This window comes from Psittacula echo (assembly GCF_963264785.1).
Source record: "Psittacula echo genome assembly, chromosome: 7".
Lineage (NCBI taxonomy): Eukaryota > Metazoa > Chordata > Aves > Psittaciformes > Psittacidae > Psittacula > Psittacula echo.
This window is the reverse complement of record NC_137740.1, coordinates 27049717-27071359: the sequence shown is the minus strand read 5'-3', so window position 1 is coordinate 27071359 and position 21643 is coordinate 27049717. Positions and strand designations below refer to the sequence as shown.

The following is a 21643-nucleotide window of genomic DNA, read 5'->3' as shown; positions in this document are numbered from 1 at the left end:
CCATTTCTCTTCAGCCAGGCATGACAGGAGCTTTAACTGTGCAGGGCGGATTGGCTGCAACAGCTCCCGTGGGTGCTCTCACCCTCCTCCCCTCCCCACTGCAGGTGAGCATTGCTCCTGCAGCCATCACTAACGGATGGCATCTGCAGAGGTGACAAGTTCTGGCTGTTCAAAGCCGCTGGAAGAGGTTGGCAGTGCCCTGGGACAGTAAAGTTCTGCGTTTACCTCAGCTGTGAGAACAAGGGCTGGGCATTGTTTTTCTCACCCGCTGGATGTGCTGAGCATCTGCTGGCATGAGGTTTTTCCTCCAGTATGTGGGCTGTTTTTTTGCTTTCTTGTCTACTGGGTTTTTGATAGCATCTACCTGGACAGACTGCTGGATGGTGAATGCTGATGATTCCCTGGAGGTAAGATTGGGGTGAGGACAGCCTGATCACCAAAATAAATGTGTCCTAGAGAGACCAAACAGTTCCTGACATCATTTCTCCACTCCCATGCACTTTTTCCCTGTTGTGCTGGATGAAAGCGGATGAAAATGAAATGAATGACTACGGCAAGAGCAGGGGATAAGTGGTATTTCGTGTAACTCTCTCTACCAGACTATTATCCAGACTCTGCTCTCAATTAGTAAGTTCAGGAAAGGTCTACAGGCTCTACATTTAAATGTGCATGAATTTCAGTACAGTTAATCCTGCATCTCCAGCCTGCATGGATAGTTTGAAGATGTTTCTAGTTTTGTAAATCAGACCTGGTGGACAAGTCCAGTGTGTACACCTGTGCTCTTCGAGTCTTTTTCTTAAAAGCCATTGAACTATAAGGTTAACAGAAATTTATGGGGTGCATGGAGACTGGCATCAGATCCAGCAGTCAAAAATACCTTCTTGACCTTGTGCAGACAGTAGCATTCTCCTGTTAGAGAAAGGTACTGGCAAAAAGATGTTGCAAATAAGGAAGTAGAGCGCTGCTTACATGCAAGGTGTGCCCTAGACTCCAGACCCCAGACCCCCAAACCATGACCATTTCTCCATCACTCAGTTTGTACTTTTCTTCCTAAAGCAGTCAGCACATTTAGGGGCTGCAGTGTGGGCATCTGCTCTTTGGCAAACAGGACGGTTTGTGCAGTGAAGATGAAACACCTTCCAAGACAGAGAGTTTGACTGAATATATCAGGAAGAAACTTTTGATCTGCTATCAAGCACAGGAAACCAGAAGAGCTCCTCTGTAGTCTGTGATTGCAGTGCAACGTTAAGCTGCATCACATCAAGTAATGAATTATCTGAGGAAAGAAGGATAAAACTTATTGTAAGAAAAATACATTTTTTCTCTATGCCACAAGAAATCCAGACAACCTGATTGCCAGTCCCGCACTAGGAGGTGGGTGGAGATGACTGAGGTGGTCATAGATCCAATTCAGTGAAGTTGCTGATGGTCAGTGTGTCTGCTCAGTGAGCTTCTTTGCAGAGAGAACAGTGTGCACCCACTGATGCTGGATGGCATATCACTCTGCATTTATCATCTTAAATTAACTAGATATTTTAGATTCATTTCAGGAAGATGTGAATTGTCTGTAATCAGCTGAAGATATCAGTATACTCAGAAAAGCCAAATGGATCCCGAATTGTGGGGAAAAACAAGAGGGAGACCCAGCTCCTGAACAGAATGAGAATGAGTCTAGGAAAGAACCAGTCTGTTACCCTGAGGCTGTGTAACCTTGTCTTCTTGGCACAAAGGCACCTGCGCTGGGCTGTGCGAAGTGCTCCATTAGCACCCAGTTTGGCAATTAGCAGCCACTACTCTCACATTCCTGCTCTGAGTGTGAATACTAAACAATGAAGCAAAACTGCCCCCAGCCTTAATACCTGACCACTGATCTCCTTAATGGCCCTAATGACTCACTGCCTCTCTAAACTGGGGAATGCAGGTAAACTGTCCATGGCCAGAAAGGTGTGGGGTCCACAATGACTCCTGTTTTCAGCTGGAATAAGTCAGGCAACTTCGACTTCAAGAGAAAGGAACTCTATTCTCCAGCATTAGAGAGTTACAGAATCGTTAGGGTTGGAAGGGACCTCTGAAGACCATCTCCCCTGCCAAGCACCTAGAGCAGGTTACAAAGGAACATTTCCAGGTGGGTTTTGAATGTCTCCAAAGAGGAAGACTCTACAACCCCTGTGGGCAGCCTGTTCCGGTGCTCTGCCATCCTCAATGCAAAGAAGTTCTTCCTCATCTTGAGGTGAAACTTTTTATGTTTTAGTTTATGGCCATTGCTCCTCATCCTGTCACTGGGCACCACTGAAAAGAGTCTGGCACCATCCTCCTGGCACCGCCTTTGAGATATTTGTATACATTAACGAGATCCCTCGAAGCCGCTTGGCTTTGACCCTGGCCCCCAGCAGCTGGGAGGGTGTGAAGCCTTCACTGTGGTTCTGCTGGAGAGGAGCAGCTCAGGAGAAAGCAGCCAGGCAGTCGTGAGGGCAGCAGCCTTGGAGAGGTTGCAGGGGCCTCGGCCAACTCCCACAACCCTTGTCTTCCCTTCAGATACAACCAGGTTATGTACAGCAACAAAGAAAGTGGTTTAAGCTGGTGTGTTCCGTGTGATCATCAGGACAAGCCTGGGTCAATTTTTACACTAGTTTGTGCTGGGAAAAAACCATAATGTCCTTCCCCACAAACGCTGTGTTGTGTACACAGTCCCTCCCTGTTGCAGGCAGATTAAAAATATTACCACTGTTAAATGCTGCCTGTCTTTCTCTTGCGCTGGGTTTGTAATCATTGTAGGTTAGCACCTTCTTATAGTGCGATATAACACTGTGACTAACATCGCTCACATGTTTGTCTTCTCCGCTTTCCCCAGAAGGGGAAATGTGTGCTTGTTCTCTCATTTTTTTGTATTAGAATTATTTTAATATTAATTATACATTATGCATAGGATGTAATTATATATATTGCCGTCATTATGCAGTTTATGTTTTACATGCATACTTGTGTTAGGGAAAGCAGGTCGTGGCAATGTGTTTCATAATCCAAGTGGGGGATGAGGAGTTTGGCTGTGATGTTTCGCTTCTCAGGGAGTCTTTGGCTGTGCTCAGTGTAGCTGGAGTAAATTTGCTATGAGGAGAAAGAGGTGATAGCGAATTAGTGCTCCTAACATGAGACCACCCATGGGATGGGGAAATCCATGCCCTTATGTGACACCTCAGCCACCCCTCTCCCCTCTCCCCTCTCCCATTTACAACAGTGAGTTTCCATGTGCCTGCAGGTCTGTGCTGTCTGTGCAAGGTAAGATGCTCAAGGGTGGTTTGGGAGGAGATTAACAACCTGAAGGACAAAGGTTGCACAAAGACATGGGATGGCAGATAACAGAAGAGGCAGATAACAGAAAACGGAACAGCTCAGCAGTGGCGAGGCCAACCACAGGTCCCCTCTCTGATGTTCGTTCCCATCCCTTCCGCAGCAGGCAATGAGACACTTTATACCTGGCTATACATGGGCTGGACAGAGATGGGCTGATCCTTGCTTCTGCCCTTGTTCAGCACTAGCAGGAGTAAGCGACAACTGAAACATCCCAAGAAACACAAAACATTTATCAAGTCTGGAAAGGGGGGGTGTTTCACAAGCTAGATCGTGATCACAACTGTTGCACTGCAAGACTTCTGTTTTGCTTGGAGGCTGACAAAGCCTAGAATCCTGTTAGTCGTTTTATAAATAATTTAGACAAAGATGCTGCTTGTAACATTTAAAAAAATAACACAAATTCAGAGAAGTGAGGAAGTAACTGAGAGTGTTAGCTGAATACAGAGTAGCACGAATAAGCCTATGGTGGTTTGGAAGGAACATTAAATGATACAAACACAAGTGAAAAACATGTAATTTAATAAAAAAATGCTAATTTCAAGCACAGCCTGGATGGTGGAGTGTTAAGACAGAAGAGGAGCTGTGGCTGGATTAAAAGGGTCATGGTAGAAACCTACACGAAATACAAAAATGGCAAATTGTTTTACATAACACTGTTCTCTTGAAAAACACAGAATCAAGGAAACCAGGTTTTCCAACACTGCCTGTAATTTCTTCTTGATATCTGTCATCAAACCTGCACTGAAAATCTCAGAAATTGTAAGTACTTTTCGTCTTAATGAAACAAAATGTATAGCTTGTTTTCATTTAAACATAATAGTATCTTTTTTTGCCAGTATGAAGTAACAAGTCATTTTTACTTGCCTTTTATTCACAGTGCATTATCACAGTACAGTTTGGCTCAGACATTGTATTGTGGAAAAATATTGCAGTTGGCTATAGACTTCAGTACATCTTGAATGAGACTCTATTGACAGTCTGAGATATGTTATCTGCTTTCTGATTTACACAATACAAGAAAAATGAACTTATTGCATCAGCCAAGCAAGCCTGGTCCCCTTCCCCAGCATGAAACAAATCCCTGGTAGAGTTTTTCCTTCCATTAACTGCAGTGGCTGTCGCTGGCAGCAGCAGGGCAGGCTGGAGTTGAAAGCTGAACCAACATTAACGCTGCTCCTTGTATGAGCAATTCCAGGAATGTTTTAAAGGTGCTTGTTGTCATATTTGCATTGGTAATGAAAATACCTCCCATAATAAAGTGATTTATGGAAGGCTGGGCTGATATCTACGCTTCAAGACAGCAGAGACAATTAGCCATGATGCTACTGCAACGTCTGCCCAAGCCTGGATGTCTCAGCAATGAGCATGGCTCGTGCACACGTGGTCCCGTAGCCTGCAGAGCACCCAGAGGTGCAGGACCAGGATCAAGGACAGCTGCCTCTCATTTTCCAGCCAGTCTTTATGGCTGAGTCATTTGGGGGGAGCCCTCCACACGCGTCTGGAGAAGAGCCTGCTTCCACACCTCTGCTCAGCAGCAAAGTCGTCCTTCACCATACCATGGGCCACCTCCTATAGCAGGTGCAATGCTTGCCCTGACAGTCACACTCCCCTCTGAGCTGCTCTTTCTTGTCAGGAGGATGGTGTAAAGGAAGCATGGACAGCAAAGTCTCAGGTCATCTGGTGCATAGCCCTACCCTGCTCAGCTTAGACAAGCGTTTGGCAAGGAGTGATCAAACCTGCTCTTAGATCTCTCCCGTCAGTCACCCCCCAACTTCCTTTAGGATTTTTATCCTTACCAATAGGGAGTTGTGGGTTTTTTTCTTTTCCTAATGTCTAGTCTGAATTTCTTTTTCTCTAATTTAAAACCATTAGTAGCGACACAGAAAAAATTGTGCTTTTTGTCCATCTTGTTACTTTTTTAATTCTTCAGGCTTCACAGCTCTGGTTTGCCATCAATGGAATGGGACCAGGATTTCTGTCGAAGGGCCTAGCTGACCATCCCCTGTGTTGGTGGGTATATTAACTTACGGTATTATTTCTCTTCTTAACCCACAGGTGAGTACAAAATGCCGTGGCCTATGGTGGGAATGTGTCACAAATGTTTTTGATGGGATCCAAACTTGCGATGAGTACGACTCTATCTTCGCCGAGCACCCTGGTATGTAAGAGTCAAAATGTTTCTACAAGTGGTAGGGATACCCAAGTGTATACAAAAAGAGTATCTGTTCTACTCAGTGAGACATGATTTGGTGCGCATACATATTAAAGCCTTGTTTCTTTCCTTAGTGAGGTATTACTCCCAGGGGAAGCTGGAGAAAGCTGCACTCCAGGAAAAAAATGTTCCCACAGGATCTGTCCCCATTACCCACCCACATTTCCATTTCTTGTGCACTAGAAGGATTTGCTTTTATCCTGCAGTGAAGCTGGTCCTGACCCGAGCCATGATGATCACAGCAGATATCCTGGCAGGATTTGGATTTCTCTTCCTTGTCCTGGGACTGGACTGTGTGAAATTCCTTCCTGATGAGCCACTCATCAAGCTGCGCATCTGCCTGGTCTCTGGAGTTATGTTGCTCATTGCAGGTATTTCCCTGCTGTGCCTGCATCCTGCAGAACACCCTTTGGGAAAGCACGGAAACTTTAAAGCCTTCTTTTATTTTGGGGAGAGGAGCCAGTGATTTTCTAGAGGGTAGACATGGGAGAAGGATCTTTATTTGCTTTATTTGTGCAAATGCCTCTGTTCACTGCCTGCCCCTAACAGCACGTATCATTTATCCGCTTATATTTCATGTGTTGACCAGGTGACTTGGCTCTGAGTTGACCGACTTCCATTTACTGCTATTTTACTGAGAAGAAGTGAGTGTTGTTGACAAGGCAAAGGGATCTAATTGCAGAAGGACTACAAAGTCCCAGAATCCTGGTTCAGTTCCTGGCTCTGCCACAGACTGTGTGACCTTGAGCAAGTCACTAAGCCTGAAATCTCTGCAGCCGATCTCTAATAAAAGGATAATAGCACATCTGTCCTCCTAGGTGATAAATACCCAACTAAGGTGCTTTTTCTGTTACAGCCAGTGGGAGAATTTTAAATGCAAAAATAAATAGCTAACTAGGTACCAAGTATTTTCACTTAACTTCATGCCAATATTGAGCATCTACCTGTGCTTCACTGTAAAAAGATTTCACATGTAACTCACCCCAGCCACTGGGAGCACATGTATAAAACTTGAGAGTTTCTTTTAAGAGTCCTCCATTCACCAGACAAAGTTTGTCTGAAAAACACTGTCAAAGTTCTGCAAGTCAAGAAAGATTAGAAAATCAAATTCTTGGAGCAACTTTGCAACAGGTTGTTAAATAAGCTGAGAAGGGAAGAGATTTCTGCCTTATACTGCAGAAACCTAAGTGCTGCCAGCTGGCGTTGATGGTGTCTGTGAGTGCTGCGAGGTACAGTTTCTGCCTGACAACTTTCCACCTGGTATCAGTAGGAGCCAGGGTGAACACATCAGAGTGACTGGGCTGAGACTGAACAGGGACTAAAACCTGCTGTCCGAGGAAGGTCTTTGCATCCTAAAGTCTGACTCATCATACAGCAGGCTATAGCTCCAAGTTTTCTGTTTGTGATCTTGTGGTCCATCTGGGGGCTGTGTGTGGTACCTCCCTCCTGTCCTGCAGGTCTCCCAGGAATTACTGGCTCGGTGTGGTACGCCATTGATGTCTACGTGGAACGCTCCTCTCTGGTCTTCCACAACGTGTTTCTGGGCATCCAGTACAAGTTTGGCTGGTCATGTTGGCTCGGCATGGCGGGGTCACTTGGCTGTTTCTTATCTGGGGCCCTGCTCACCTGCTGCATGTATCTTTTCGGAGGTGAGGAACTGTGGCAGGTCTGAAACACAGATAGAGCCACCGCTCAGGGTGTACTACAGGTGCTCAGGGGGTGCTACAGGCACACAGGGTGGGGAAAGTCCTTTGGGGACATTCTTCCAGATGGTTGCTCATCCCCAACAGCAATGTCTTCAGCTGTAAAATGGGAAAAGTCTTATTTCAGCATCTCTAGAAAGTGCATCAAGGTCTTCAGGTGGGAGCTGAGGTGTCAGTATCACATTAAAAGTGTTATTATGTCATATCTTAGAGTGCTGCTTTCTCTGCATTTTGAGGCTTTGCAGCTGAAAGTTACCAAGCACTCATTAGCAGATCCTATTTCTCTCCCTGTGCCTCACAGAGACCAGCTCTGGAAGACTCCACTCTGCTTACTCCTTGAGGAAAGGCTATTCCTCAGCTGGGACAATTGTAACAAATGTTCATTTGCCATCCTCGCAAACAGCTACTGCCAAAATGTATGCAGTTGACACAAGAGTATGAGGAGGAGGTAAGCACTCCAGAACAAGCTCTACTTGCACTTGTATGGCTTGCACAGATACCCAAGCTCCTGGTTGCCACACAAATGTGAAGTTAAATTTTAAGGATGTACTGTATGCTATAATATTTGCATTATGAGAGCTTCAAAAAAAATTCCTTCAAGAAAGTAAGCTCTGAAAAGATCTTGTTTTAGGGAATCCGTTGTCTTGAGTGCCAAGGCGACTTGCATAAGCACTGACTGAAATAACCAGCATGAAGTCTTTCAGCGTTTGTCTCAACGATATCAATATGAGCGAGATAAATTGGCTGCTCCTGGATCAGATGCCAGTGTTCTGCATGGAGATCCCCAAACTGTAAGATGGATCTGTTCCATGTCTACAATGTGTCAACAGACTGTGCAAAGCAGAAAATAGAGGTGAAGAGAGGGACTGATCGTCCAGCCAACATCTGGACCATGCGTACCCAGCATGGTGGTCTGCTGCTCTTACGGGCAGCTGGAGAGTTCAGCAGAAGATAAAGAGCTGTGTTAAATGCCTGACCCTCTCTTTGGCCTGTGAACCTCTGCACTGAGGAAACACTGTAAATTCAGGTGCATATTACAGTCCTTCTCAGTATGTGTCAAAATGTATGTTACAGATGCTCTAGACTCACAGATCTGGAAATCGATAGCTTCTTTATGCTTAGTAAAAATTTTCCTGGACAAAGTGAGTGAAGATCCAAGATCTGATGTTGTGCATGACAATATGTCTATACCAGCTAGAAACTAGGATAAATGATAGTAAAACCTACTCTTTCTTTCTATCAACAGATATTTAAATCTAGTTCAGGACTGCTGTCTCCTGCCACAATCCAAGCTCCCATAGGCTGGATAAGGCTAGAGCATCAGCTATGTCTTCACTAGCATGGGTGAAAAAACCCCAGTGTGGTTTAACATGTTCCATAAGGATGGATGTAAAAGTTCTATGCCTTTAACGGAAAGAGAAACTGAGACACAATTTTCTTAGAGTTGGTAGGAACTGTCCAAATCCAGTCTTTTCTACCGTTGGCACCACATTATATAGTCTTGGGGACCAGGGGTTGGGAAAGGCTCTCAGCACAGAGATACACCTGCCTGGGGTCAGTGGAGAAACAACAGTGGAGTCTCGGGAGGGTGTGCACAGCCATAGGTACTGAGGCACCAGCAGAGGTAGGCTTCCTCCACTAACTGCCTGGTGCGGAGACTGGATGGAGAAACTTCTTTTCTTCCCCCAGGCAAATTGAAGTGAAGCCTTATGTTATGAGTGCCAGAAGGAGATTGAATGACTGTGGATGGAGTAGGCTGTGTCCCAGACAGCACCTCTGATAGCCCCTACAGTGGAAGATGAGGGGTTGAATCCTCTCACAGGTTATCCTGGAAGCAGCATCTTGTGATGCAGCACAGAACTGACCAGCAATGTTAAAGCATAACCCAATCCTGACATGGCTCCTAATCAAATAACATTCAGGCCCTGGGACAGATAGGACAACAGCAGGTCCATGCGGCTTTGCTATGGGCTCAAGCACCTCCACAAGTCTCAGACCATAATGAGCTCATCTCAGCAAGAGCCCTCATGGCAGCACTGCTGCCCAGGCAAGGGAGGCTTCATGCCTGCAGAGTTCATGCTGCTTCAGTTGGCAGACATTTATGTTAGCTAAACTGAAAGCAACTTTTTGCCAGCAGATGAGCAGCCATATTGAACAGATGTAAACACAGTAGGAGAAGTGACAAATGCTTTTTTACAAACTCCTGAGAGACAAAGGGTACAGGAGTTAAGAGCGATGTAATGAATCCATGGATTATACCAAGAACTCAAAAAGAGATCTGTAGATGATAGAGATTTCTTCCTGCTATTGCAGGAAACTGCATCCAAAGCTTTTTTCTCTTGTAACTTTTTCAGTGACGTTAGAATCATGTATTTGCTGTCAGGCTTTTGGGGCAGAAGAGCTGGTGCTTGTATGGCTGTGCCAAGGCAGGGAAGCTCTGTGGATGTTTTTGAGTCTGGTTCCTGGGCTGTGGCCTTGCTTCCCTGCTCCTTCAGGGATACACTAGGAAGGAGAGGGAGGGTGAACCCACTGCAGGGGCAGAGCTGTACTTAGCATCTGCTCCTCCCCAGTGGAGGCAAATGTTAGCAATGTTCCTCCCCAGAGAGGCAAATGTTCTCTTAACCTCCTCAAGGTAGGAGAGAGGCAGCAATGCCAGGGACTGCCCCAGCCCAACTCACCCAGTGCAGAGATGCTCTTCAGGAGGAGGTACTGAGCAAAGACATCATCACTTGGACCAAAATCCTGGATCAAATCCTTCCCAGACTATGCAGCCAGCACATTAATTCTCCCCACTAACACTCAGGGACAGTCTCTTGGTTTCTGTTTTCTATAGCTTTTTCAGAGGCATGGAGATTATCTCTTGCTGCAAGGATTTATTTCTTGTTTAGCAAGTGAAAAGTACTCTGGGATCACATGGTAGTCACAGAATTATAGAATCATAGAATGGTTTGCATTGTAAAATGAAATCAATTCATGAGCTTGAAGATCATCTAGTTATGCAAATGTAATGAAGATCTCAGATCACTGATTTCTCCTGTTCTTTTCCTCCCTTATGCTGTAGTTGAGGAGACTTCTGGGCCTTTGCCCTAAAGGTCTTCAGTTTGTTTTAAGGTGCTGGGGACTGTTTTGTGACTTGCAACACTTGGATCACACCAAGCACTTGCTCAATGGGCACTTTGGGATCGGGGTGAATATAAAGGACTGGTCTCATTAATCCCTCCAGCTCTGTGCTCCTGCTGGGGCTACACAGATAGGGCACATACACACCCCAGATACTACCTTAACTCAGGGTCCATCATCCTCAAATACACTTTGCATATGAAGAACATACATACAAATATTCTTTGCATACAAAGAACATTGAATAAACATTTGTGATCCTTTCTCTTCTACAGAATCTATGTAGAATAAGGGTTAATTCTTTAACCATACTCCTGCTTTAGCCACACTCTATGATAGCTTTTGAGGATCTATCTCCTGCACAAGAGTACTAGGAAAAGGTCACAGCAACCCTTAGGTTTTCCAGGTTAATGTTTTGTAACAGCCAGTCTAATGATGCATTGCTTCATTATTCACATCCTGCTGACAGTCTATCTGATATTTTGATCAGTTGTTAATATTTAATTGTTAATCCACTGATTTAGTTCTGACTCTGATTTCATGACTGCAGTATTTACTCCTCATTAGCTCATTACCATGCCATAATGCAGATCTATGTTAGTTTGGTTGTTTATTCATTAGCAGGAAACCTCTCAGAAAGCACACAAGACTTACTTTTTCTTTCAAAATCACAAACTAAAGACGCTGCAGGTGAACTCAGATATTAAGGTATTTCCTTAGTACCTACCTAAGAAGAAGCAGTTCAGAAGCAGTTCACTCAGAATTAGAATAGACTCACTTTGCCTTCTGATAGCCATTGATGGCTTCCCAAAGCTCTTTGCTCAGTTGCAATTTCCAGCTGAGGCCCAGCATTCAATCCTTCAGTGCCAGCAACTTTTAGGCGTCTCTAGATTTTCACTAACTTCCAAGGAGTATTTTTGTACATTTGGGCACCTCATTGCTTTATTTCCCCGGGTATAGGCAGGGTCAGGTACTTAGCTGAGAACGGGGATTCTCAAGTTTCCTCCCTGCTGTATCTGCCCCGTGGTGACTCCTTGAACTTGGGGCTCCTCACTGCCCTCACCACTGACAGCACACAGATTGGTGCAGTCTGCCAGAGATCTGCCTGGTTGCACATTACGGAAAAGAGCAAAGTCTTGTAGGTAAGCTCTTTGGTAAGTTGATTTCATTTCGTACAGATAGGTATTGATTTCCCAATTTGAAACATGCAAGTGAGAGAGGTAATAAAACAATATCTGAAATAGCTGTCCTTTTCTGCATGCAGTATTTTGTCCTCTCACTACCTTAATCAGCCTTGCTCACAGGGGCTCTTAATAACTCTGCCTGTAATTAGAACTCACTCTTACTCTGACCTTGTGAACTAGGCTATCTCCTAGTGCAGCTGAATGAATATTTTGCAAAATACAGATTTCTCACCTTTTCACACACATTGAAATATGATTTAGTTCTGAATTCAGTAGATCTGAACAATTATTTTCAGTAGATAAGAACGCTACTCAAGATTCTGTTTTCCTTGCATATTGTAACATTAGTGAGATATAGTAAATGCTACTGCCTTTGAACATTGTGTTTCTCTAACCCATATCCAGATTTCCTCCAGAAGGGTGCTTTTCCAGGTGACCTGCTCTGATTCCTGTGGGGGAAATCACTGCTGTCCTGCAAGGACACAAAAAACGCAGTAGCACAAGCAGGACCAGCCATTGGGACAGTGGGGTGGGATTTTGGAGAGTGCCCAGATTTTGCTGGTAGGTACAGACCTCAAGCCCCACTGCACACCTGCAGCAATGGCCCTTTGACAGCTGTAGACTTTATCCCCAGTTTAAACACATCTACTTACAGTCATTTTATCACCTTTCCAAGTGAGAAAAGTAAAATTCCAGCAATAAAGTGAGTTTTTCTCTCTCAGCTGGGGCTGGACCTCCCCCTGCCCTGCCCCATCACCAGTTTGCTCTTCTGCATCTGTTAAATACTGTAGGCAAGCAAATAATGACTAAATTACTCTGTCCAAGCACTGTTACTGGCAGCAAAGAACAATTTTCTCCCAGTAGCTCTTGGGTCCCTGCTGTAAGATGACTTTAAGCGAGAAAAGCAAGAGCCAGAATTGTGCCATCCTATGACCCAAAGAAGGGGAGGATCTGTCACTAGCCCTTCCCAGCACAAAAGGGTTTAGGCCATAATCCAGAGTCTTCAGATGGCAATAAAAAACAGATTAATGAGCATTTCTAGTATTTTCCCAGCTTTCATGCAACCCTCCTGGCAGCTCTGACCAACCCCCTTTTATGATTCAGCTGCCTACAGTTTTGCTCTGTTTTGCCTGAGAGCCAGTTTATGACTTTATTGTTCAGTTCTTGATGTGCGGAGGTGAAAGTCCAACTGTGCACCTTATCACGTTCCCTTTGTCTTTTGCTTTCAGGTGGTTACTGAGCAATCAGCTCCTCTGCACTGCTCCTATTTCCCCCTCTCAAGGCTTGCTGACAAGTTCCCATCCCAAAATACATCAGCTTTCTAGTGTTTTCTGGGGTTTCCTAGAGCAGTTTGCCACTTCTCAAAGTCAGCAGGAAGCGTAAGTCAGAGGATGAGTGGCAGCCAGAAGGCCACAGCAGAACAAGTGTTTTTCCATAGTGCACCCTATTCCTAAGATGATGAATTATAAAGAAATGGTTCATCTTTGCTTATAACTCAGGAAACATCAACCAAACTGAGTTAACTGCCTTCATTAAGGGCTGAGTGCTTAGGAAAACACACCAGGCAAAATCTCTGCTTTTGTAAGAATGGGAACTGAGGTTTGGGGATCCTGGTCCATTTTGCTGGAGCACCTGGGAGCAGGGGGCAGGCTTTCGTGGGCAACAGTAGATTGGTGAGGCCATCCCAAACACATTTGTAGAATGAAGGAAGGAATCCATTCTTTTGTCCATTCCAGTAATGAGGAAGCCAAGGTCCAGAGCAGTGCCCACTGAGCTCCCTCTCAGGGTACTCTCCTTCGCTACCCCAAGTCAGCAGCAAGGTCAGGTTATCCCCCCTAAGCAACCCTACACAAACTTTGGGTTTTTTTTTAGATGGCTTCAGGTCTTCAGCAGGGTTTGGAAGCACCCATGGCTCCCGTCCTGTTGTACAAATACCACAACAGTACACAGATTCTCCCATGCTGGTGATTCTGTCTGGAGTCTAATTTTGTGACACCCACCAGCTTGCTTTACTATAAGCCACTTGATACATTTTTGACGGCATAATTTTATTCCTTTTGTGAATAATTAAATCACCCAAACCATGAAGCTGAATGCGCTTGAATGAACACTTGCAGCAGGGAAACAAGAACCTGTTCCCACGAACGTTTGTGCAAGAGCAGAAGCCTCCTGGGTGCGTTGCTGAAAGCCTCGCTTGCCCTCTGCTGGCCAAGGATTTATTGCCTCGGTAATGAGTGCCGCTTCCTGGAGCTTGTAAAAGAGGGATGAAGAGAGATGGAGGCATTGAAATCAGAGCAGTCGTTGCTTGTTAGCCTTTCCAGCCATTTGATTAGAAGGTGACATTCAATGAAATTACAGGCAGCAATTTATTTAGAACCAAGCAATTAATAAGCGGGAGACGGTAATGTTTTATGCAGCATATAATGCAGACAACCTGTGGAGTTAACTTCCACCAAGGGGTCACTGAAGCAAATGCAGTGTATAGGAGAGAAGGAAGCAATGGCAGATTTAATGCCCAGTAGGCAGGCTATGCAAGCTGAAGTGACAAACATAATCAAATCTCATGCTTCAGGGCATAAATTGAAGGGGTTGAGTAGGGGAAGCACTTATGTATATAAAAGGTCTGATCCTGAGAGGTGCTGATTACCTGCAATTCCTAGTAAGCTCAGCCAGCAAAAGGACACTCAAGAATTGTTCGGCTTCTCTGCTGGCTGAGTCTGTACTTGCTAATTTTCCTTATTAATATACCCTGTAATATTTTAGCCTGCTGGCACAAACATTCATTTTGCTACAGTAACATTTATTTCCTTTCACACAACAGTCAAACAGTAAAGCTGTTTCTAAAATAAGATTTTATGGAGATAATTTGCGGCGGTGCTGGCAGAGAATTTGTCTCTCAAAATACACTGTAATTCCTTATCTAGTGAATTATATAGCTTCATTATGAAAATATGTGAGCACTTCATAACCTTTAGTGGATTTATCTTCCCAGTTTCCTTCCTGAGCAGGGGAACTGGTACTAACCACACTCTACAAGTGGGGAGCTGCTCCACAAGGCAGGCTGTGGGCTTCCATTAATCTTCTGTGGTACCTAACGTGGACCCAGCTGCCCACTTTGACTGTGAGCCCGTGGCTCCACAGGCATGCAGTGCACGGTACTGGGTGTGACATTTACCTTCTGTACTAAGAGGGATCTGATTGCAGCCTCCAGCCCTTGCCATTGGGAGATCAGATCAGAGGTGGAGAGGTCAGGCAGGCTGAATCCAGCCTTCAGTGACCTGCCCAGGACAAAGGAAATCTTTGCTTTCATCTGGAATCCAGTTCAGGGGGAAATTCAGCATCTTTCCCCAGTAATTTGAGAACTAGACAGGCTAATACCTCCTAGGAATGGCTTATGAATGCAGATCCTTCTTGAGTATAAGGTAGCCTGGACAGCTTCTTGAAATCTCTTTCCATCCAGCCTGCAGTGGTCATCTCAAAGAAAATTGCATTCTTTATCCCAATAAATTTCTGTAGCTAAGCACCAAATACCTAACTCCGTAATTCATGTCTGTGGGGGACTGCCATGTGGGTCCTGGGCAATTTAAACCCTGCAGGTCTGCAGTGCTAGGGCAAGAGTAGCTGGGGACAGTCACTACGAAATTAAGAACAGTTCAAATGAGCAAACTCACTTTTTTTTCTGTGCTCTGTAACCACCTCTTGCTTCTGCTGCTCCCTCCATAATCCCCATCTCTTGTTTTCCCTTCCCTGGCTATAAATTTGCTGCTTTTCACACTAGGCAAATCTGATATGTTGTGCTAAATATTTTAAATGTGGCAAACGATCCTTCATCACAGAGTGGCATGATTGCATTACAATGTATTAGAACAACATGACTTTGCCAGAGGGTGTTTGTTGGCACTGTGCCAAATGAAAGAGGCAGCCCAAGTTTGAAAAGGAACTATCAAGTCATTTATCAACATTCAGTCCTAAGCTGCACAGGTTTGCACCAGCTCAAGCAACCTTACAGAGATAAATCTGGACGCTGACAGAAACCCTGAGTGCAGATAAACCTTTGAGGGAGCTTCTTGAAACCCAGAGCCCTATCAAAATGTCAGGTTGAGCTCCTGTGACAAATTCAACACATGCTTTTGGCATTTATTCTGTTGCATTTAGTCTCCGCTTTTAGGTTTAGATGAAGTATGTGCTGCCTTTCAGTCTCTTGGCCAGCCTGTGGAAAGGGCTGATTTGATCTCGCACTACTATAGCATAATGGAAGATCTCTGATGAAAAAAGTGGACTCACAGAAAGCAAACATGTGGCGTCTAGAGCTTGTTTTCCTTCATAATATCCTCGTAGGATGGAGGCAACTCAGTTTTCCCAAGGCTGAACCGTGGGGCAGGAGAAGAGGACATCTCCGCGGTCATGCAGGGGCTCAGAGATCCGGAGAACGGGCACTGAGGTGCTTCACTCACTGGGGAAAAAAAGCAAAGCAATAACCATAGACAGGCATGAAGAACAAGTGTGGGGTGAGAGGGGTGAGCCTGGGAGGAGCTGCCCAACCGCTTCAAACAAGAAAGGCATGGATGTAATTTTTTAAGCATGGCATCACAAAGCTGCTCACCACAAACTCCAGATACAAGAAGTGAGAACAGAGGAATTTGGGTGGGTTTGGGGTGGGTCCTCCCCAAATGCTATTCATGACCACCCAGAAAGCATGCAATACCTTCTCTGGGAAACACTTAGTCTAATGACTGGATTAGCTTTGTTCTTCTTGGAGGGACTGTTTGGCCTAGGCTGTTGATGTACTGGCAATACTCCAGGTCAGTGCTGGGTGCTACACATAGTCATCATAGCCCAGTCTGCAAAAGTCTGGATGCTCTGGGGCAATGCTGAGGGTGCCTACCACAATGAACAGCGCTCACCAACACAACTTTCTAACAGACCCCAGGGTGCTGCTGGTGGCTCAAGTAGGCTGGTGCCTGAATGAGAAATGGAGGCCATGTGTTGGAAAGGGCTGTCTGCCCCCAGGCAGTGCCTGTGGCTGTGTATGTTTTGGCTGCTAAACACTGAGGAGAAGGTCCCACAGGCTTCAAGAGTTAGCATGGCGAAGTCCTGACCTTTGGGACACACAGGTACAGCACTGAGTTCAGCTAACGTACAGCTCAGGCGAAGTGGATGTAGCTGGCTTAAGCCCTCCAGTGCATGATCCAAACATCCCCACAAGATGCCTGAGCTGGGCATCCCACTGCTCACCAGAAACACAGCACCTAGCTGCAGCCCAGCTCCCACTCAAGCCTGGCTGCCTCTCACTGGGCTATGGATGAACCACGGGGAACCCCACTGGGGCTAGTGGGTGACTTTGCAGAAGGTAGTGACAGGACTAACCGCAAAAGGCATCTGAACTGCTGAGTGCAAAGACAGCCAGGGTGCGCCGGTGGGGGAGGCAGCTCCGCCGTTTCAGCCAGCACTGCAGGCAGCAGCAGATCCCGCAGGACAGGAGCAAGGCCAGGAAAAACAACATCAGGAACCTGAGGCAGAGGCAGGAGGGGAGGAACAGTAGCATCACCATCTGCGGGCAGCACCGACAGATGGCTGCATGTCTTCAAATTAACATATTTATTAACTTCTTTTGCAAATAGCTGTTAAATGCCACAGTTTCCCCACCAGCGTACTGGACATGATCAAAGTCCCCGGAAACCAGTGTCTCAGCACTGAGTGCTGGCTGGAAATCCAAACATTTCTCCCTAAAATCGTTCACTGGTTTTGTGCAGCTCAGTTGTCAGCATACAGTGAGGAGGATATGGATAAATGATTTCCATTAGTCAGTAAAGGCAGAACACAGGGACAGCCCAGGAGCAATGCTCTCTAGCTATCAGTCTCTCTTAATGCCTTTCTCTTTCTATATCCATCAAAGAATATTATTTGCCAGTTTTCCCTTCCAGAACAGATCTGAAACTTACCACACATACCAGCTGCTAAAGTTTTCATCACTCTGCCTGATGCACCTAACAAGGGAAAAAATAAAAGGAGCTTTCAGTCCAGTGTGAAGGGACTGTAATGGCTCCAATGCACATCTACCGACACAAAGAAAAGCATCATTGGTAAGCAAAGGATTGAGAAGCTTTCTTCCATCAAGAGAACCCTATTAAAAGTTTCTTCATGTAGATGGAAGCAGATGCACATGAAGTAGGAAGCAGCCTGAAACTGGTTTGCCTTTCAACATTGCCACCAACCACCAACCGAAATGAAACCCAAAGGGCTGCCAGCCTCGTTTTCCTTTTTTGGAAGACAAGGTAAATGGCCATTTCCTGGAAGCCCTCATTTCTCTGCCATGCCAGTGTGCCAGGCAGGAGCACAGCATCCCTGAAAGAGCTCAGTTTGGGAGCAGCTGAGGGTGAGAAAACAGAGAGCCACACTCACCTCTCGCCAAGCTCACAGTCCGACGCAGAGGCTGCAAACTGAAAACACACATGTAAATCAGAAAGGGCAGATATGTGTCGGGTTCTTTACAATTAAACAGTATAATTACTGATATTAGAGTGGGAAGTTGGAGAGGAAAAGCCATAAAGGTGCCTCTGTGTGTCTCTGCTCTGACTTAGCCTGCATCAAAAGCAGTGGATAACCTCATAGACGGCTTGATAAATACAATAGTTTGCAGATGAAAGCTAGGACAAGGGGAAAGCATTTCTTTTGATGTGAAAGAGGGAAGGACAAGAACAGGGAGACTCAAGCAGGTGTCAGAGACCTGTTATGGAACTGGGCTTTGTTATTCAGAAATGTCTGTTCAAAAGGTCCTGTCACCAAATTCTTGGCTTGTGACTCATTTTCCAGTAGCTAATTGTACATGTAGCTGTAAACCGGAGCTGTTTTGACCAGACTTGTGCTCTACCCAGCATTTTCCTTTTTTCAGATAGTAGTGGTGCATCATTCCCAGAGTCAGGTTTCAGGTATTACAAATATGTGAACCTGAAGCTTGTTTTTCAGGTATATTTTCTACTCTTCACTCAAGCAAGCTTATTTTTGCAAGCCTTTTTGATCTTTGCCTCAGTTTCAGGTTATCTGGGGGAAAAGTAACCGGAGTGGTTCATCAGTATGATTCAACCAAATCCAATGCAATTTTTGTCTGACTCACATTATTTGTGTTGTAACACCTGCCCAACTTTGCTACAAAAAACTTCTGATCAGATATACAATTGCAATAACACTGGCAAGCAGAATGAGCAAGATGGAAAATTTTAGTTTTATTTCTTGGAGAAAACTTCAGAACGTAATTTGTAAATCATTACTTTATTTTGGATTTGCTTCTGCATATATCCAAAGCACGTAGAGATTTCTGACTTTCTTTAAGCCAAACCGGAAAGCTATGTTCTGTATTAGAAATTCATATCAAATACATGTAATTGAGAGATATCATATTACATCTCTAATCAACAGGACTTCTTTGTAAGGATTTTGTTGTCCAAAGCTTGTGTCACTGTAAGCAGCAAGAAATCACCACACAAGTCTCTATAATGTGTCTGATGCTGTGCAGACACTGCCTTTCTGTCCCTAGTTTCACCAGAGGTCTTTACATATAGTAAATCTTTCATATAAAACATTATCTATTAAATTTCATGAGCAATTGAAGCCCAAATGAGGAATAAAGAAAAGGACAGAAGCTTCAACTCTTCCAGACATGTCCTTTTAAAACTGAGCTAATTTGCCATGTCACACATATACCCTGGTGCAGAATACTTTAATTTTATTTTTGCACTTCATCTGATTATTGGAATAACAGGTCAAAACCAGACAGCTGATTGCTGTGGTTACATGTTCCCTGAGTATTCTTCATGGCTGAATGACAACCTCTGGACTTTCCTTTATCATCCTTCAAACTACCTCAGCAGAGCTACCTTAGCATAGTTAAGCTGCAGCAAAGTGCATCTGCTCTGAGGTAGTAATCTATCAATGCAGCCAACCACCCACCCATGCTGCTGAAGGCCCATGCTCTTTCATTTCAATAGCCATAGACAGAATAAAGGATTAAGGCAGTTGCATTTTCTCTGCATTAACTGGAACTGTTGTGAGCTTTAAATCTTCCCCAGATCTGTCAGGTCATCAAGGAATTCTTTCCCAAAAAATAAAGAGCTGATGACTAAATTATATAAAAGTGGAAGTCTTTCCCCCACCCCAAAACCCTAAATCAGCCTGGTCCCAGTGAAGGGTTTGGTTACCTGCAAGAAGTTTAAACACAGAACTCCAGTTCCTGTGATCCATGAAGTGAGACACAAAGCTCCAGGTCTTTGCATCACAAGCAGGAGAAACATGGGAAGAGCTTTGTTTGCAGCAGTGTTTTACCCTCTGTAATTTGGAGTTTTTAAAACTTCTTTGCCTGTTGTGCCTTCAGCCAAAAACCACAATACCCAATGTGTTCCACGCTTCAGAAATTACCGCTAGCCAGGGAATGGATTTGGGTTTGCACAGACACACTCAAACAGCTGCTAGAAGTTAAAGGAACACTAGTTTAAGGTCAGCACCTTGTAGTTATTTTGGTATTTTCATAGCTGTTCACAGATTCCTATTGCTGAAGCTTAGTTCTATATTAACCCATGGCTGTATTTAACTGGCCCTGCTACAAATGATCACTGGAGACTATATTGCGAGGCCATGCTTTCATTGCATGCTGCCTTCAGCTGCAATTCTGGAATTATAGAAAAAGCAGAGCTACCTCCAACCATCTCCTTTGCACTATGACTACCACCTCAAACACGCGCACAAGGATGAAGGAAACTCTTCCCAGCCTAAGACAACCACCACCCAGTACCTCTGCTGCTGCTATGCAGCTGCCAGGGACTGGTTTGCTAGGAAAATGCATCCAAAAAACCACACATCCCCAGTGGTTCTCATAAGGGATACAAAATTTCATTGCACAATATAAGAACCACTTTGATCCTAATGGATACATCCAGATGACATAGTAAAACAGGGGTGGAAGATGGCTTGCTCTGTAGCTCTGATCACTGCAGAATGGACGATTCCGGTTTGTTTGGTTGTCAGTAGTAGATTGTCACTGAAGTTTACAGCCTGTGGCTGAAATGCACCATTAACTATGGTTCTTCCAGGTTTAACACAAAGGGTGTTGCTGTGAATAAGTTTAGTTGTCACTCCAGAAGTTAAGCATTATGTTGCGATGCCATTACTTCAGTAATGATTGACAAAGCTAAGCTGCTCTCAAGATATTCCTCTGTGGCTGTGCTTCAACTAAAAGGTCAAGAAGTCTAACCAACTCTGATACACATATTCAATCCAGGTTTGTTATTTATTGTTAAAGTTTTGCATAAACCCAGTCCAAACCTAGTGTTCTCAAATGTTTACTTTCAGCTCACTACTAATCAAAGGCAAGCCTCTGAAATGATTCCCTCTGAGAAAGTACCTCTCATAATGGTGCTAAGTGCATATGCTACACAATATAAATGGTCTGAACACATTGTTTGTCCTGGTTCAGACCAATTATTTTCAATTTTGTTCAACAGTAGATTGCCAAAACAACTTTTTAGCTGTTTTCTTAAAAGAAAATTCTCCTGAAGTATAGAAATGTGCACAGCCTTGCTGGGAACCTTGCAACTCTTACAATTTCAGGCTTCTAAGAGATCATCTATCATTGAACTAATTTCAGATTTCTTCTTTTCACAATTACTTCCCTCATTCCAGCACCCAGGGTACATGCAATTTAGAGCTACTGGATGAATCATCCCCAGCATTTCAGGGAGCAGGTACCACAATGAGCTCCTGGTACTGAAAAATTACACATAGTATCTATTCTCTATCTCTTTCTAGAAGAAAAGGGGAAAAAATGGATTCTACCACTGCTGTTTGCCTGGCCTTGAAGCAAACTTTGAAGTTTTCTGCCAGTTGGTCCCATACAGAGGTTTCAAGTGGTGGTGGCAATTTGTGGAGCCAGTTCTTGTATTCTCTGTAATGTTGATGTTGAGAGGAGAAAGAGTTGGCTAAGAGAGGTCCACAAACTGCCCTGTCTTTTCCTTCCGGTATGTTCCTGATACTGAAAAGAGCTCCTGCTTTAGCAGGAAAACTCTCCCTGTCCATGATCTGCT

General features: G+C 44.6%; 2 protein-coding genes across 2 annotated transcripts; one reads left to right on the top strand and one right to left on the bottom strand.

Moving 5' to 3' along the window:
• Positions 1 to 293: 293 nt before the first annotated feature.
• Positions 294 to 7707, top strand: CLDN16 (claudin 16; the record flags this gene model as incomplete). Its single annotated transcript, XM_080623299.1, has 5 exons — positions 294 to 407; positions 5407 to 5509; positions 5770 to 5934; positions 7021 to 7212; positions 7568 to 7707. The coding sequence occupies 5 exons, from the start codon at positions 294 to 296 to the stop codon at positions 7705 to 7707; spliced, it is 714 nt and encodes a 237-aa protein (XP_080479425.1).
• Positions 7708 to 15874: 8167 nt separating this feature from the next.
• Positions 15875 to 19840, bottom strand: TMEM207 (transmembrane protein 207; the record flags this gene model as incomplete). Its single annotated transcript, XM_080622226.1, has 5 exons — positions 15875 to 16023; positions 16938 to 17080; positions 17513 to 17557; positions 17973 to 18010; positions 19766 to 19840. The coding sequence occupies 5 exons, from the start codon at positions 19838 to 19840 to the stop codon at positions 15875 to 15877; spliced, it is 450 nt and encodes a 149-aa protein (XP_080478352.1).
• Between the last annotated feature and the right edge of the window lie 1803 nt (positions 19841 to 21643).